Genomic DNA, 17,330 nt, shown 5'->3' with positions numbered 1-17,330 from the left:
AGCACTCCACAAGCAGCTAGTGTTAAGTCTGTAAGCAAGAGCCATGAAAGCAAAAATGTTTTCTGAAAAATATGAAGGCTTGGCTACCCCTGATCTTATTAAAGAAAATAAGGGAGGCTACAATGAATTTTTTATTTTATCCTAGAATGTATTTTTCTTTATATGTTCTCGCTTTAAGAGCAGAAATAGTTTTGGAGTGACCATCATGATGGTAGCAACAAAAACATTCTCTAATGAAATTACACATCATCAGCTTAGGGAGGGGAGATACCTATGTCTCTACATCTGCAGTATCTCTGAGATCCACCATGGCTGGTCAAAGTAAATGTGAGATAAACATTTAAAAGTAGAGTTTCAAGTGAAAACAGAAAACTAAGTGTATCTGAATGAAGCTGTCTTTATTTCAGTACCTTCAGGACAACCTAGAGAGAGAAAGAACGGATGCACAGGTGTCCCCCATCCACACCTGCAGTGGGGCCTCCCACCATCTCATAAACTCAGGTACCCTTGCAAAATTACATTGTGGCAAACCAGCAAGAAGAGCACTCCTCTATCTTTCGTTCCTTGGGCCTCAGGGATTTTAAAGGAGGATGTGCTAGCCTGCCTCTGGCAGCCAGCCTGGCAGAGGGCTGTGCGGTGCGGTGTCAGCAAGGAGGGTCCACTCAGGTCCCAGGCCATGCAGAAGTGGCCCCAATGCCAAGGCTCCCTTCCCGTTTAGAAGCCCCCTCTATGAAACAACTTATTTCTATTCATTGTTGTAATCTTTCTTCAGATCAGGCTGACAGCCCATTAATCATTTCTGTCATCCCCCTACATAATCCAGTGCAACAGATCTCTGTTTTTCTAAAAATCTCAGTGCCAGAAACTAAGCTCGAGAAAGAGGAAATCCTTCTTCCTCCAAGGGACTGGCCGGGGTGCTGACTGGAAGAAGCCACCAATCATGTTGACTTGCCTCGTTTGCCCAGAATCACACAGAACATTCCCTGGAAAGTTTGTAGAGAGGATTCAGGTGGGAAACAGAGGCAGGGAGGCTGAAGAGGAACCCAGCACACGAAGCCCCCAGCTGAGGAGAATGTGAGAAAGGGAAGCGGATAAATCAGTGCCAAGTCAAAGGCAGATAGGGATTAATAAAATCCTTCTTAATTTTGTTATCAAGCCCAATTGTTCTAGCAACTTTAAAACAAAGAAAAAGTATATTAAACGCCAAGGCTGCAGCCATCACAGGGCTTCTACCTCCTGAACCAATGAAAAACTAACATTAACTAAAGATAAAACAAAGTGCTAAAATGGCTAAGAAAAAGCCTCTTATGGAGCCAGTATACAGCTTGCATTAAAGGTGGGAGTGACCTCCAACCCACTGACCTCTGGGACTGATTTTTTTTTTTTTTAATGTGGATAAGCCTGGTGGGTAAGAGAGAGCATGGATGATAGAAACCAGAAGACAAAAGAGCGGTGATCATGACTCAACCACTCACACATCGTATTAGGTCCTACTGTGATCTTTGCACCGTGCAGAAGTTAATGGCATAATACAAAAGGCACAAGATTAGCAGTCGAGCAAACGCTACCAATCTGATCAATGACAAGTGCCTTTATAGAGGAGGGAGGATGCCCAGAGATGTAAAGTGAGGACATTATACTAACTTTCGAGTCCTTACAAGATTCTTGGACTCTCTAGTTGACCTAGGTGGTTTTAAGATCTCATGCAGTTCTGAGATTCCGTGATTTTATTATGCTCATAAGGAAAGGCCAACTCTTATTATAAAAATGTATTTCACAGACAGTGGTTCTCCTTTGTGGTGTTGAGTCAACTTGTAATGTGTAGTAATCAGTTACGTCTCAAGAGGTTTGATCTGAATAAATGTTTTTTTTATACCAAAGTTTGTCAATGATTTACTTGAAACATAAATTAGAGCGATTTAGTCTTCATTTAGTTATGTGATTTTTCAACTGCCATTTTTCAGAAAACACTGGCCCTCATGAGTACAGAAGGAGACAAACATTGTGGGTACTATACGAATGGTTTATAATAACCACCACAAAAACATTTAAAAATGCATAGAACGCTGGCTCTCTTTACCTTATCAAGAGATAGTATATAAGTATGATTTGGGTAATTTAAGGGATTTCCAAGGGTAAATCCGACAAGTATGGTCTTGGAAAGACACCTCCTACATAATCTCCTATGTCATAATATATTTTAGAAAGATGAATGACTATCCTTTTTTTTTAAAGTTTCCTTACCAGTGTAAACTTCAGCTATGTTGAATGTGCCTCATTCTGCTTCACGTAAGTAAAATAAAACCCATCTGCATTTGGACTTGGGGCTCAGAAGCAAGTAAGTTGAACATAAAAAAGGAAGCTTACCACGAATGCTACTGTACTTCTCAATGTGGATTCCCACCGGAAGCAGCTTGTAAGGAACTGTACTGTATTCCAGACTGTCATGGTGAGTCTTTTCACTCGGTCTACATCTCTTGATAAGATCTGATTAAAAAAATGGAAAACAGAGAACTAGGTTTAAACACTCCAAATATTCTCTTTAGATCAGACAGCTTGGTCATTTAAATTATATTCTGTATAACTGCCAATGAACAAAACAGTAAAAATGAAGAGTCCTAATACTTTCTCTAAAGTTCATTTTTAAACTATGATCATCCTGGGAGGAAAAGAAAATCCAATGCATTTTATAGCTCCTTTGAAGGAGAATAGGCTGTTTCAATAATGTTCAGCACAAAACTGAGCTGGTAAAAAATACAGCAGTCAGGGGACTTCCCTGATGGCGCAGTGGTTAAGAATCCACCTGTCAATGCAGGGAACACGGGTTCGATCCATGGTCTGGGAAGATCCCCCATGCCGTGGAACAACTAAGCCCATGCACCACAACTACTGAGCCTGTGCTCTAGAGTCTGCGAGCCACAACTACTGAGCCCACGCGCCACAACTACAAAAGCCTGAGCGTCCTAGAGTCCACGCGCCACAACTACTGAGCCTGCGTGCTGCAACTACTGAAGCCCGTGCACCTAGAGCCCGTGCTCCGCGACAAGAGAAGCCACCAGTGAGAAGCCCGCCCACCGCAACAAAGAGTAGCCCCCACTCGCCTCAACTAGAGAAAGCCCGCACACAGCAACAAAGACCCAACGCAGCCAAAACAAACAAACAAACAAAAAAAACCCAGCTGTCAGGCATGTGAAATGTGTGTTTGTGTGTGTTTGAGAGAGACAGAATGGAATGAGGGACTATGTTGCTTTTGGAAGGAAATGGGTAGATTTACAGTAGAAATGTACATGTACTCTAGCTCATCTAATCCAGAATAAAAAGTCTATTCTATAGGAAAGTAAAGCTCTGGAAAGGAAATCCGGCTCTCCTACCTCTATGCTGTGTGACCTTGGGCCAGTTTCTTAACCTCTCTCTTATTCAATGGGGTTGACAGGAGTGCTAACCTTGTAGGTTGTGAAGAGAATTAAAGGGCTTAGAAGAGAGCCTGGCACATACTAAGTGATTTTAAGTATTTGTGTCATGAGCACAAGTTTCAACTTTATAAAAATCTGGGGACACTTAGTGCTGAGAGGAACTTGGGGAGAAACCTAACATACCCCAGGGTCTCAGCCCCAAAACTCCCGGTGCTCTCAGAGCCCAAAGCCACCCAACGCGGAGGTCCTGTTTGGCAAAGGAAATGTCTTTTCTCCCAGTTGTAGGTAGATTCATTTCAATTTGTTTGCAAAGCAGCTGTGCCACCTACCTCAACTCAGGTTTTAACTTTCAAGTAAACAGAGCAAAAGGCAATAATAACAACAATAATAAAGCCATTTACTCAGATTACACAAAATAAATATTACACTCAATGTTACGCAGACCAAAACAAAACATTTGGACGTCCCCTTCAGAAGAGGTTTAAGGCCTTTCCCGAGTGTGTCCAGAAGTTCATGGGAAACCAAAGGATGATAAGATGCCTTTATATTTAACTTGCTTTCTGTAATCCACAGCTGCTCACCCCACAGGAAGTGGTGGAAGTAATAAACACTTTAAAAAGGGGACACTTTGTTCTTTGCTACACAACTGAAGAGGGACAGTAAGTACAGAGTGAAATCCTGAACTGTGTCTGAATAGGACAGGGAGGGGCTCTGAAAAGAACTGTAAAGGTCATGTTAAAAAAAAAATAAAATGTGAAACTTCCTCTACTTGGCCCTGATCTTCACTTTTTGTTGAACTGATGAGAGAGGAGTTAAGGGCAACAGGCAGAGGGAGTGAGAGTTAACAGGAGGTAAAATGCCAACACAATCCAAATTTAGGCAAAAAAACGTGGTAGGGGCAGGTATCAGTGAATCTGAGGCTGGACATCTCGAAAGATCAACTGGGTTAATTCCATGATGAACTCCACTGGCAGAATGCCTCCCTGAAATGTTGAAAGATGGAGACTAAAATGGCTGTGATTAAAGGAGGGTAGGTGGGGCAAGTAAGTTCAAGAGAAGGTTTATGGCTTGATGCTCAGAATTTTTGTTTAAAAAATGGTTCAGGGGATGAATGGAGGGCTGACACCCTCTGCAGCATCCAATAGATATGTTCTGAGTCTTTCCCTTCTTACTGAGCCCAACTGAAGTCCTTGTCTAGGGAGAGAAGGAGAGATAGAGGAAGGAGTGGAGAGATGGGGAGACAAGCGGGGAGAGGGAGGAGGGAGAGAGGAAAACAGAGAAGGAGGGTGAGATGCAACCAAGTCATGACCAGTAAGTACTCCGGGTGCTGGGTGCCGACTGTACCAACAAGCCAGTTTACTGCACTGACCTACCTTTTTGGACAGCTTGCGGCTATCTTCAACAAAGCGCTTTTCTCTGGGAGTAAAGGTCCGAATACTTGCTTTGATCTAGAAAGACACCAGTGTTAAAAGGGGCAGCATTGAGATGGACTTCACTCTCTTCTTTTTCTAATGACTGAGAAGCTCTGGAAACCAATACCTTCTGACCTAAGGGTGCGGGGTTAGGGGTTTGGGGGGTGGCAGAGACATGGTGGGTACCCGGAGCTCTGCATGGGTCTCCGGAGTCTCATTTCATGAGCATCACTCGGGTAGGTCAGACTGGAGATTCCAGAGTGTTGTTTCCACGTTGCAAATCAAAGAGATATTTTAAACCACTGCAGAGATGGGGCTCAAGAAGTCCTCAAACCAAAGTCTCTAAAAAAGTAAAACTTCCTTTCACATCAAAGTTTTGAACTACTCTACTCTTTGCCAGTAATACCTTGCATGTGAAAATCAGTTTCCGGCTTATAAAAACATCTTTTCCAAAGAGAATCTCATTTCCTCTCAATGATCCAGAAAAATAAGTAAATGAGTCATTTTAGCCCAGCTTTTAGGGAATAAGCTGAGGGTCAGAGAGATTTCATGGTTTATCCAAATCACTAAACTGAGGAAAACCTGAAAGAACAAAATTCAAGTCCTTCTCCTCTACATCAGATGGACAACTAGAACATTACTTAACAGTTTTAATTTAAGGCTGTTTTTCCCCCTAAAACTCAAGTTTTATCTGTGTGCATGGTCTATATACAATTACCTGCCAGAAGAAAAGAGGAGATGAAGGGTGATCTGTGTGCAACACATACATATGATCTCCTGAAGGGAAAGGTTAAGAAATGGGGAAAAAGAGGAAGTAACAACAGACCCCATACTGGAGGCTGTGCCCAGAGTTCTAACATTCCCAGGAATAAAATATAAAACTTCCCTGCCATTGATTTTATGAATAATCTCTTAAAGATAGCAAACAATCAGCAATGCAGCATCGGGATAATTGAGAAGTCAGAAAGATCTGGATCTGGATCCCGACTCACTCATTTATCAGCAAATCAGCTCCCCTGTTTAATTCCATTTGCTTGTCATAAGATGGCATTCATGATAGCTAGGGACCAGGCTTATTGCGGGGATGAAATGAAATAGTATCAGAGCCTGGCCCATCGTAGATGGCCAATAAATGGCAGCCGTTCTTCTAATTATTGTAAAAGCACCATTATGCTACATTCATTTACCCCACTAACTGGATTAACTGTGCTCTCCCTTCCCTTTCTAGAACTTACTGCTGATACTATGACAAGGAATGCTCACAGCTAAGTAAGCCATGTCTGCGCACGCCTAGGGATTTCTGCTCCTGGCACTTGAATAGTATGCCCATCTAGAACCAACTGTGCTAATTTGCAAACCTGTTTATGCCCATTTTACCTGTTACTATAATTCTATATTAATTATATAAATTATTGAAATACAGATCAAAAGACTTGAAATCGATGTTGCTCTAGAAAGCCTTGAGAAAGGTCAGTGACTAAAAAGATACTGCTATTGAGGTGATGATTTTATGGAAAAATAATCAGGAAGAATTCCACATTCAGATTGTTCTGTGAGTGTTTTTTAAAAAATATCTCTACTTTCAAGAAACTGAAATTAGAAATCATAGATGTTACGGGTATATTTATGCAAGGAATATGCTGTAGAACTAGAAATAATATGTCCATGCTATTTAAAAAAAGGTTTTAGGCCCACACCTAAAAGTTGGCAAGTGAATGTAATATTTATGTATTTTATTTATATTAAACTAAAAGTTTAAGATACATTAAAAAAAATCCTCCTTTAACTGTTTCAATCGAGTAACTACCTATCTTGATAGTGTTGGATAGCAGGACATCTACTATAATAATTAAATAACATGTCAGAGGCTTGAAGATATCTCTGTCCAACAGCCAACTGTTGCCTTGGAAGAAGATTAAAGGTAATATAGCTAAGAACCTCATTTTCCTCTTATTTTTTTTTCCCTTGACATTTATTGAGAATTACACACCATCAATTCTACTGGTCCAACAGGATTAATACCAGACTGTCCAGCACTGATTTTTCTTGGCTCAGTTTTAAAACACTATTTTCTTTGTAGCTGCAAAAATTCTGAAACATTTTACATTGATTTGAATCTCTCCAGGCTGGTCACCTTTTACTTTCCATAGAGAGAAGCTGGGACATATGTCCAGTTAGACCTACCGGATTATATATGAGGTCCATCTCCAAGTAAATAACTCCTTTAAAAGCTTGTTCTAAATCTTTATTCTTCAACACGTAACAGTTTGTCTGTCCGTCTCGAATCTGTCATAAACAATAGATAAAATACAGACTTTCTATGGGATTTAAACTGAACGAGCTGACAAAATTGAAAATGCAGAACGTGTACACAGATGAAGCCAATATTAAGCAAATATTAAAACTATGTAAATATTAAATCATAAATCAACTTTTAATTCTAGAGTGCTGCTATAACTGATAAGAAGATAAAGTAACCATCACCAGGCTGAAACTGATATACGAGAGGAAAATTAGTGGTACAAATGATTACTAAGCCTACCAGAGTTTTCATTCAAAAATCCCAGAGGTTAAACATTTTTATTTGTTAAAAAATGATGAATATTCTACAAAATTTCTGGCAAATACTACTCAAGATTGCCAAGGTCATGGGAAAAAGGAAAAACTTGGAAACTGCCACAGTCAGAAGACTAAGATTAGATGATAAAATGCAATGTGGTACCCTGGGTTGGATCCTGGAACAGAAAAAGGACATTAGTGGAAAAACTGGTGAAATCCAAATAAAGACCAGAGTTTAGTTAATAGTAATGTACAATGTCAGCTTTTCTTTTTAGTTTTGATAAATGCATCATGGCAATGTAAGATGTTAACATTAGAGGAAACTAGGTGAGGATAGATGGAAACTCTGTATCACTTTGCAAACTGTCTGTAAACCTAGAATTATTCCAAAATAAAAAGGTTATAAAATAAGATGTTTTATTTATTTATAAAATGGTATTTTATTTTATAAAAATATTATAAAATATTTTATACAATATTTCATAGAATATTGCCTTATAAAATATTATTTTATACAAATATTATTTTATACAAATACTATGAAATATTTTAAAGAAATGAATAAAGGAATGAGTTTTCTAAAAATGACCAGTGATTCACAGCCAAGGTGCAATGCAAATTAAATAAATCAGCACAGCTAAAGTTGAGGTCAAAATACAAAAACATTTCAAAAGAACAATGTGCTGATAAACCTACAAAACAAACAACTTCTTCTGATAGCATCTCTCAGCCAAGCATGTCACATCAATGCCACATACCAATCTACCTGTGGACCCCAGCGTGTGAGGCATCTAAGAAAAAATCCCCTGTATCATTTTGGAAATGACTCGGCTCCCATTATGGCATCTTCTTTACAGATTTGATAGCAGCAATGCTTATATGATACAGAGTGGTAGTATATGCATTTTTAAACTTCTGGCTTATTCGAAGCATATCTGTTAACTCCAACAGGGCAGAGCAAAACTTGAGCTGACCAAAAGCTCCATTTGGGATTGTAATGATCAAACATCTGAAATAACATAGGAAATTTGAGGGCATGAAATCTGAGCCATATTTTAAATGACTATTGCTGTCACTACAAGAATCCAGCACAAGTGTTCTTATAAACAGTGGTGGAGATGAGTTGAATAAGTCACGGGGGGGAAACAGAGCCATTCCACTTTACAAGGGAGAGGTCACCTTCCTTCCCAAAGTCACCCCACCTCTCTCAAATTGAATAGGTTTTAAACAGAAAGATGGCTTTCCTGGCCAGTGGCTAAGAGGAAGGGGGTACCCCATAAAGACCTGGCTTCCTTCCTAAACGGTATCCAAACAGGATTCTGAGCTTCCTCTTTTATCCACTGTCTCACTTAATAAATTGTGGGTGTTAAAGTTGAAAGAAATAAATACAAAAACAGCATATGACAATTTGCCAAGCTGACTTTGGTCCAGTTTAGTTTTGCCTCAACCCATAATCATTGTACTGTTATCTTAAAATTTCCATGATTTCTTAAGGGTTAAGAAGGGCAACAGAAGAACAAGAGGTATCAGTATAAAAAGAAATATTTTATAGTCAAAGAATTTTTTTGTTTTTTTGGGTAAATGATCGTTTCCTCTTGCTCAATGTCCTTGAGCTGTGTCAGCAAAGCCCAGAATCCACCTAGGACATTAAAGAAGTTTTTAAAGCTAGAGATATAATTAAGGCTACTCATGTTTGGCACTTTCATATATTATTTTAAAATATATAAATTGTAAGTTTAAAAATTTGTAAAAAGATTGAAAAATTATAGGAAATAAAAAAGTCCCTTTGAATGTCCATAAATAACCACAATTCTTTCCCTGAGAAGGAAATTAGATAGGGATTTGGCACGTACCCTTTCTAAATTTTTATTGAGAATTTATATTCATAAATATATCCTTGAAGAAAGTATTTTACATTTTTTTGTGTTTCAAACTGTATATATTTTGTAATTTCATTCTGTATGTATCAATAGTATTTGGTAATGTGTCTGTATTAGTATATAGATCAGCCTCATTTCTTTAAACTGCTATGTAAAATTCAAAATCTGAATAAACCACAATTTATGAACCCTTCTATTTATGAATATTTGGTTGATTCCACTTTTCAGTCTGTTCTCTATAAGGAATATCTTTTGGGAAAAGATAAACTGAGAGATAGAGGAAATACACTACTTTGTATTTGGGATATGCTTGGGTTAAGAACAGATCAATGCATTTGAATATTTAGTGTTATAATTAAACACTGAGATAGTAACCAAAGAAACTATTTGTTAAATATTTTCATTTTCCATGGTGTTTATATAATTGAACTTCAAACACATGAATACAGGATAAAAAGTTCGGTAACACCCCAACTTGCCAAACTCCTACATGACAGTATTTATATAATAAATGAAAGCTAAACATATATTTTTCCAGTCAAGAACTATATTTATTTATACTTAACTCTGAAAATTATTTCTAGCATTTTATAATGTTAAAACCTCTATGAAATAGGACAACTAAAGCACAGCTAAAAGAAAACTTAGAGCAAAGAATCTATATATACTTTTGTCTTTAGGTATGAGATAGTCACTTCAATTAAGACTTAAGTTTAATTCTGAGAACTCTATCACCCAAGGCAAATTGTGACAAATGGAAATCTCGAAGTTCAACTGGAGAGTCTTCCTGGGCTGACATCGGGGAGGATTTCATTTCACTCAGATAGAAGGAGGAAATAATAGATAATGTCCTTAAGTTTAGTGTTACAAGAAAACTCTTCAAATTGACTTATCACACACCTTTACATACTTGCCTTTCCATAGGTGAGGAGTACAGATATCAGGCAATAATTTGGGGAAGGCATCTCTGCAGGACAGTTATAAAGATTTAACCTAATCAGCAATTAAACTTCCATAATTAGGGAAACGGGCATTTCCATGTTCCTTTACATTATTTTCAGAAACAAAATGATATATCAGAAAGCTAACCATGCTAACCGTGAATTCTTGGTTACATCAGACAGCGAACGAAAGAGCACAGGAAGTCTGTTTCTGAGTAATGATTCAGGATTTCAGAGCCAGAGAACAAGTTACAGAGAAGGTAGTCTGGTTTAGATTTTAATCTGACCTGAAGTTATCTTTAACCTATGCAATTTTTCTCTATCTAAAAGAATTTTAAATCTGCTTACACAAGCTTTAAGCATGGTAAATATGAAGAACTTTTAAAAAGTTTGGTGATAAAACTAATTTTTGAGCCAAAGAGATACTACATTCATTATATTAGAAAACAAAACTTTTTAAATTGGCATATAACAAAGGTTAGTATGTGGGACAGAGAAAAAATATTTTTCTCAGCTGGAACTCTTTTTAAAGAATTCTCATTATTTAAAAAAAAAACAAGAAAAAAAAGAGAATTCTCATTATTATGCTTTACTGTAAAGTTTTGATGTGACAAGATATCAACTGATTCAACAGCAAAGTTAATCAGAATCGATATGAAGGAATAAAACCATCAGTTGCTTTAAGGAGAAAAGATACACATTTAACATCAAAATCCAAACTGAAGAGTCATATTGATCCTCCCCAGCCCCCAATTCGACCTTCATGTGAATAAATGGAGAACATTTGGGTGTAAACAAGTGTTATTCTATCAGAAGCTTTTCATTGCATGCAAAAGGGAAAATAATGTGACATAACAATACAGCAGGTGATCCCCACTAATGCACATGCAAGGTGACTCCAACAAAATGTGATGTGAACAGACACATATTCACATGGGATATGTGGCTAGGAGAGAAGAAAAGTAAATATCCTTTACTTGGTAGTGATTCTATTCATATCCCCACTTGGAAACACGCCTGTTTACCACCGCAGGAGTTACAAACAGCACGAGAGACTGAAAAGCCCATAAGGTCACTGTTTGCCCTGACACAGTCAACCACCAGCCAGCCAGTAGAGGCAGCACTGAACTCATCACCCCAGCCCTCCACATACAACTCACCTTTCTCTGTGCAAGGCAATCTAACCCACCCATTGCCTGAATTCAAAACCCAGCACTGAACTTTGGTAAAGGCAGAAAACCCTGCTGTACCCAAAATGTATTATCAACTCCTCTCCCTGAAATAGAAGCTGTCTTTACAAAGTAATATTTACTAATTGTAAGAATGGTGTACAATTTACAAAAATAGCTTAAAAAAAGGAAAAAAAATGTAACTTTTACACTATTCCATTTTTTAACAAACAGATCTCTAATTTTTAATGTACTTTTATAAATATTTATCTTATGAAAATAGGATCATAGTATATTGGATGAAGTTTGGGACTCCTTAGAGGCAGATGAAGTGAGTTTAAATTCTGGTTCTGCCTCAGAGTGGCTGGGTAACTTTGGATAAGTTACATAACTCCTCTCTTCTTCAGTTTCCTAATCTGTAAAGTGTGAGTTAAAAAAAAAAGGATACATATCTCAGCAGTTGTTGTGAAATAATCAGCAAAAAGCAGTAAGAACAGTGACAAGTACACAGAAATTGCTTATTAAATAACATGATTTTTTCTGTCTTACTTTCATTTATGTACTTTTTAATCACTCGTGTTTTAAACTTTAAAGAAGTATGGGAAACACTCTCCAATGTAAAAATCGATTCTCCATAATTTAGAATGGTTCTTCATCTTAAGAATATTCTATAATTAGCTTAACCAATCTTCCATTGTAACTAAGATTGTTTCCAATTTTTAACAACTGTAAACACCATAGATATCTTTGTGCTTCCATGATGCATTCCTAAAAATAAAGTCTTAGAGGTGGAATTATTGAGTCATATGGTACACCTATTTTTATCGTTTCGGCAAGTATTGCCAATTTGCTCTCCTAAAACGTTGTATTAATTTATACTCCTAGCCTCAGTGAATGAGCCTGTCCGTTTCCTTCCAATGTTGCCAACCATAGGCATTTTTATTTAATATACAGCAATTTCATAGGAATAAAATGGCCTCAGGTTGTTTTAATATGTGCTTTTTTTATATAACTAATGAAACTGAACATTTTCTGTCGTATGTTTATTAACAGTGGGCCATGGTAGGACCGTGAAACCAGACAGACTTCACTTTAATTCCCATTTCTGGCGTTTAGCATCTGTGTGACCATGGGTAATTACTGTATCTCTCCAAGCCCCAGCTGCCTCTCTAAAATAGATATCTAGAATATAAATGCTCCGAGATATGTGTCTATTAAATTTTAATCCAAGGTGCCTTATAGGAGGCTGGTAGCAGGTCATGCTCCCTCCAAAAGCATCTGAGAGAGTCCTTTGACTACACTTAATCATCACTGCTCATGAAAAATCTTGACTATATTTCTTAATCTGACTGCTTAAAGTAATTTGGTAATTTAAGCTACTAAAACAAGGGTGATGAAGATAAGAGCTTACACTTTAAGTGCTTACTGTGTGCTACTGTACTCTTTCTACATTTACCAAACCATTTAAATCCTCACCACAGACCTCCAACACAGGTACTGTGAAAATTTTCATTTCATAGAGGAGGAAACAGAAATGTCAAGTAAGGTGTCAAAAGTCACATAGCCAGTTAATGGAGAAGACTGGGGGCTAACCCAGGTGATCTGGCTCCCTCTTCTGCACTTTAAAAAAATAAATAAATTTATTTATTTGGCTGCATTGGGTCTTCATTGCAGCTCGCGGGCTTTCTCTAGTTGCGGCGAGTGGGGGCTACTCTTCAATGTGGTGTCCGGGCTCTAGGCACACAGAATGTAGCACGCAGGCTCAGCAGGTATGGCGCACGGGCTTAGTTGCTCTGCGGCATATGGGATCTTCCCGGACCAGGGCTCGAACCCGTGTCCCCTGCATTGGCAGGCAGATTCTTAAGCACTGCACCACCAGGGAAGCCCCCTCTTCTGCATTTTTAACAACCACAATGGTGGTTGAATAAAGCATGAGCCATTCGTATGCTTATTAGCTATACAGATTTCTGCCTCCTTGATTTAAATTTTCTGTTAGGTTGAATTGTCTTTTCCATATTGATCAAAAAAACACTTTTATATTAGTGCTGGCATCTATTTGTTTTATGCTGCAAGTATTTTTTACCAACCTATCCTTTGTCTTTTAATCTTCTATGGAAATTTTTGTTTTCACCATGACATCTTAAATCTTTCTTCCTTTATCATTCCTGTTTTTCAGTTTGTTTATGTAGCACTTCCCATTATTTTAATAGTTTTATTTATGGAACTATAAATAAATAAATATGTATTTTGTTTCAAGCATTTGACCTTTAATTCACCTTGAAATAGTTACTGTGTTTGGTGTAACATGCCGATGCATTTTTCCCTGATGGATAAGCAACCAACTTACCTCAGAATCACTTATATAGTGATCACTTAGTTTATCCTCTCAATGACTTCATGTTTCAAGTTTATCATATATTAAATTTCTCAATTAGTCTTTTTTTCATGTCCTTCAGTACAGTTCAGAAATTCCTCACATAGTTAAGCATTATAGCATTTTTTTGTTTCCTGTTATACTCTTTGATTTTTTTTTAGGTTTTTCAGATTTTTTTTTTTTAGGTTTTTCTTTAGGTTTTTAAGATTTCTATTGGGTATGGGCACTGGTTTTCATTTTCTTAATTTTGACATTGTTTATACATAACTGACCTTTTTTTATTCTAATACAGTGTCTATTAATTTTCTTTATATTTACAGATATTATCAGCTAGTACTTGCAAATAATGTGTTTCCTTCATTCAAATATCATTTATTTCTCTTACATTTTTGCATTGGCTGGATCTGACCTAAAAGGTTTAATTTTAATAGTTAATTCATAAGTATATAAGCTCATTAAATTCTTGCAACAATCCTAGCAGTAGAAACTACTGTTATTTTCATTTTAAAAATGAGGAACTAGAGCAGCTTCCCTGGTGGTCCAGTGATTAAGACTCCAGGCTTCCACTGCAGAGGGTGTGGGTTCCACCCCTGGTTGGGGAAGTTCCACATGCCACGAGGTGTGGCCAAAAAAAAAAAAAAAAAGAGACACTAGAATAACTATCTCTAGTGTTTCAGCAATAAGTCTTAATGTTTGTGATACTTCTGATAGATATCATTCATCATGTTAAGGCACTGCTCATCATTTACTAATTTATTAGACTATTTTTTCATAATCAAGAATGGATGTTAAATTTTATCAAGTACACCTTCTACATCTATTGAGATTGTCAAGGTGTTTTTTTTTCTTAACTCAATAATATAAATTACACAATTAGATTTCCTAATGTGTTCAATCTTACTGATGTTCCATGAAAGGTATATAATTTGCTTTTTTTTAAATGTGTTTTTTTTAATATCAGAATTATTTTAGTCTCAGGGAATGATTTCACACATTTTCCATTTTATGTTCTCAATAAACTTCAATAACATTTAAGAATTGCCTGTGCAGTTAAGGTTTCAAAACTCATGTTCATTAAATGATTGAAATGTGTTATTTTCTTATTCGGGGGAGGGGAGTATGCAGGGAGAAAAGGGTGGAGTTATTTGATAACTGTTTCTGATATTTCCATCATTAATGATTTTCACTAAACAGTGCATTTAATACCTGATATTCAAGTTCCTCTAATTATATTTTTAAAGATAATTTCCTTGATATTTTTATACATTAACTTCTTCAAATGGGGTACTGTATTATATTTTTAGTTAACTTGGGGAGATTTTTATACCTTTACAATACCTAAGTCTTCCCAAGGTATGTCTCTATATTTATTAACGTTTTCTCTCATACTTAGTAAAATTTAGTTATGTTCTTCATAGCAATCCCCATATTTCTTGTTGTTCATTCATTCTTAATAGCATATGTTTTCCCTTTCTTTCATTAGCCTTGTAAATGGCTTGCCTGTATCACTGGTTTTGGGGGGAACTAATACTTGGATTTATCAAATACACTGTTTAAATACTTTCTATGTAATTGCTCTTTTATTAATCTTCCTAAATTTCTTTATAATTTTCTCAGTTTTCTTTATTTTAGTTCATTTTGTTGAGATGTTTAATTGATTTTCAACCTTGTTGTTCAATTATAAAACCATTCACGTAACTTCCCTGGTGGTCCAGTGGTTAAGACACTGTGCTTCCACTGCAGGGGGCACAAGTTCGATCCCTGGTCAAGAAACTAAGATCCTACATGCCCTGTGGTGCAGCCAAAAAAAATTTCCTCTGAATAATACTTTTGGCCCGTACCCATCGTTTTTATATATTGTATTTCATTGTTAGTTTCTAAGAAGTTTATAGTTGCAGTTTTGGTATCTACATTAGCTACCTGAGATTTTTTTTCTACCAAGGGTTTTGATACTTGTTTCATTTTTGTTATTTATTTCTCTGTGCTGTGATCACAGTACAGGTTCTGCCTTTTTGAAATCTATTGAAGCGTTTTGGACCCACAACATAATCAACAATTAAACAAGTTAAGTGGGTATGTGAACAGAATATTTTATGTATTTCTGTGTGTGTCTACCCATACATATGTTGGACAAAGCTTACGGCTGATTCTCTAGTCTAAGAACCACCATTTTAGTTTGTTTAAAATTCACCTGAGAACTTGCTAAAAAAATAAAAACAAAAACAAAAGAGATTCCAGGGTTTCATCATCAGAAATTTAGTAGCTGTGGAATCATGTGCAAGGGCTTTCGCTATTAGCATACACTTCATGGAACTTGGAATTTCAAAGACTTGGCACTTTAAAACATCACTTCAAAGCTTTGTTTTTTGTTTGATTTTTAAAAGCTAGATAGATAATATATGTTATTTTTCTGCGATTCCAATTTTGTAATTTTTCTGGTGTTTCAAATATTATATATGTGTGTGTATATACATATGCACACACACATTTCCATGGCAAGTCATTCACGTAAAAGTTCCTGTCTTTATAACTTTATTGATAATTAAATTATTTTGTAACTCATAAAATAGCCTCCTCTGTATGTTTCTCACTTACCTTTTATTTACATTTATGTGTTACACTTTTGTTCATCCATTTTAGTATTGCCATGTTTGAGGTGTCTCATCTAGAAGAAGCACTTAGATTTTACTCTTTCACTCATTATGAGAGGTTTTTCCATTTAATAGAAAAGTTTAACCTATTCAACGTTTACCATCATGCAGGATATGCTCACATTTATACTTTCTATCTTCCCGTTATAGGACACTAGAGGAATCCCACTAGTCATTCTTTCTCCCTTGGCCTGTCGTAACCAAGTATCATCCACCTTCTACACCAGTTATGGTTCATGATAATTCCAGCATATTCATGGCACCCTTTGCTGGTTTCCAAGGCCAACAGAAAAATGTGCCTTATCTTCCTTTACTTCAATGAACATGTTGGACCAGGATTAGATGAGGAAGAGAGTTGAATGTTTGTGTCCAAAAATCACCATTTTGCCCTGTTAAATTTTGTATTTGGTTATACATCCATAAACATTTATGTAAAGTAAAATAAATATTATATATTTCAATGGCCAAAATTTCAGCATTAACTTAAAAAAATATGATTAAGAATGTCCAGTACAATGTGCAAAATCCATCATAGGTGAGAGTTGGGCAAATACTTAATTGGAAATGCAAATGAAGATGTGCATGGACATTTATTTGGTACAGCAATTATAGAAAATTTATCCCATAAAGCTAATTAAGTGAGGCTGTTATTGGTGCACCTAGTTACCGTGCACTGGCTTCACAGAGAAAGCTAAGGGCTGCATGAAGGCCTGTGCTTCTGATATAAATTCACATATGCATGTTGGCATAGCTTACACAAGAGGACTCAAATTTGTTTCAAAATGTAGGACCTGGGCTTCCCTGGTGGCGCAGTGGTTGAGAGTCCGCCTGCCGATGCAGGGGACACGGGTTCGTGCCCCGGTCCAGGAAGATCCCACATGCCGTGGAGCGGCTAGGCCTGTGAGCCATGGCCGCTGAGCCTGCACGTCCA

The 17,330-nt window shown here is 36.8% G+C and overlaps 1 protein-coding gene across 1 annotated transcript in view; it reads right to left on the bottom strand.

Moving 5' to 3' along the window:
• MCTP2 (multiple C2 and transmembrane domain containing 2) overlaps positions 1-17,330 on the bottom strand; it is a 248,854-nt gene that overhangs the window by 77,969 nt on the left and 153,555 nt on the right. Inside the window, exons 14-16 of the mRNA XM_030873171.3 lie at positions 7,010-7,111; positions 4,787-4,861; positions 2,368-2,487 (exon numbers count right to left, since the gene is read on the bottom strand). Of these exons, the coding sequence (XP_030729031.2) occupies positions 2,368-2,487; positions 4,787-4,861; positions 7,010-7,111 (297 nt within the window). The remainder of the gene's footprint in view (positions 1-2,367; positions 2,488-4,786; positions 4,862-7,009; positions 7,112-17,330) is intronic.

This window comes from Globicephala melas, chromosome 2, assembly GCF_963455315.2.
Source record: "Globicephala melas chromosome 2, mGloMel1.2, whole genome shotgun sequence".
Taxonomy (NCBI): Eukaryota; Metazoa; Chordata; class Mammalia; order Artiodactyla; family Delphinidae; genus Globicephala; species Globicephala melas.
Note: the sequence above shows the minus strand (reverse complement) of the source record. Positions and strands in the feature narration are given on the sequence as shown.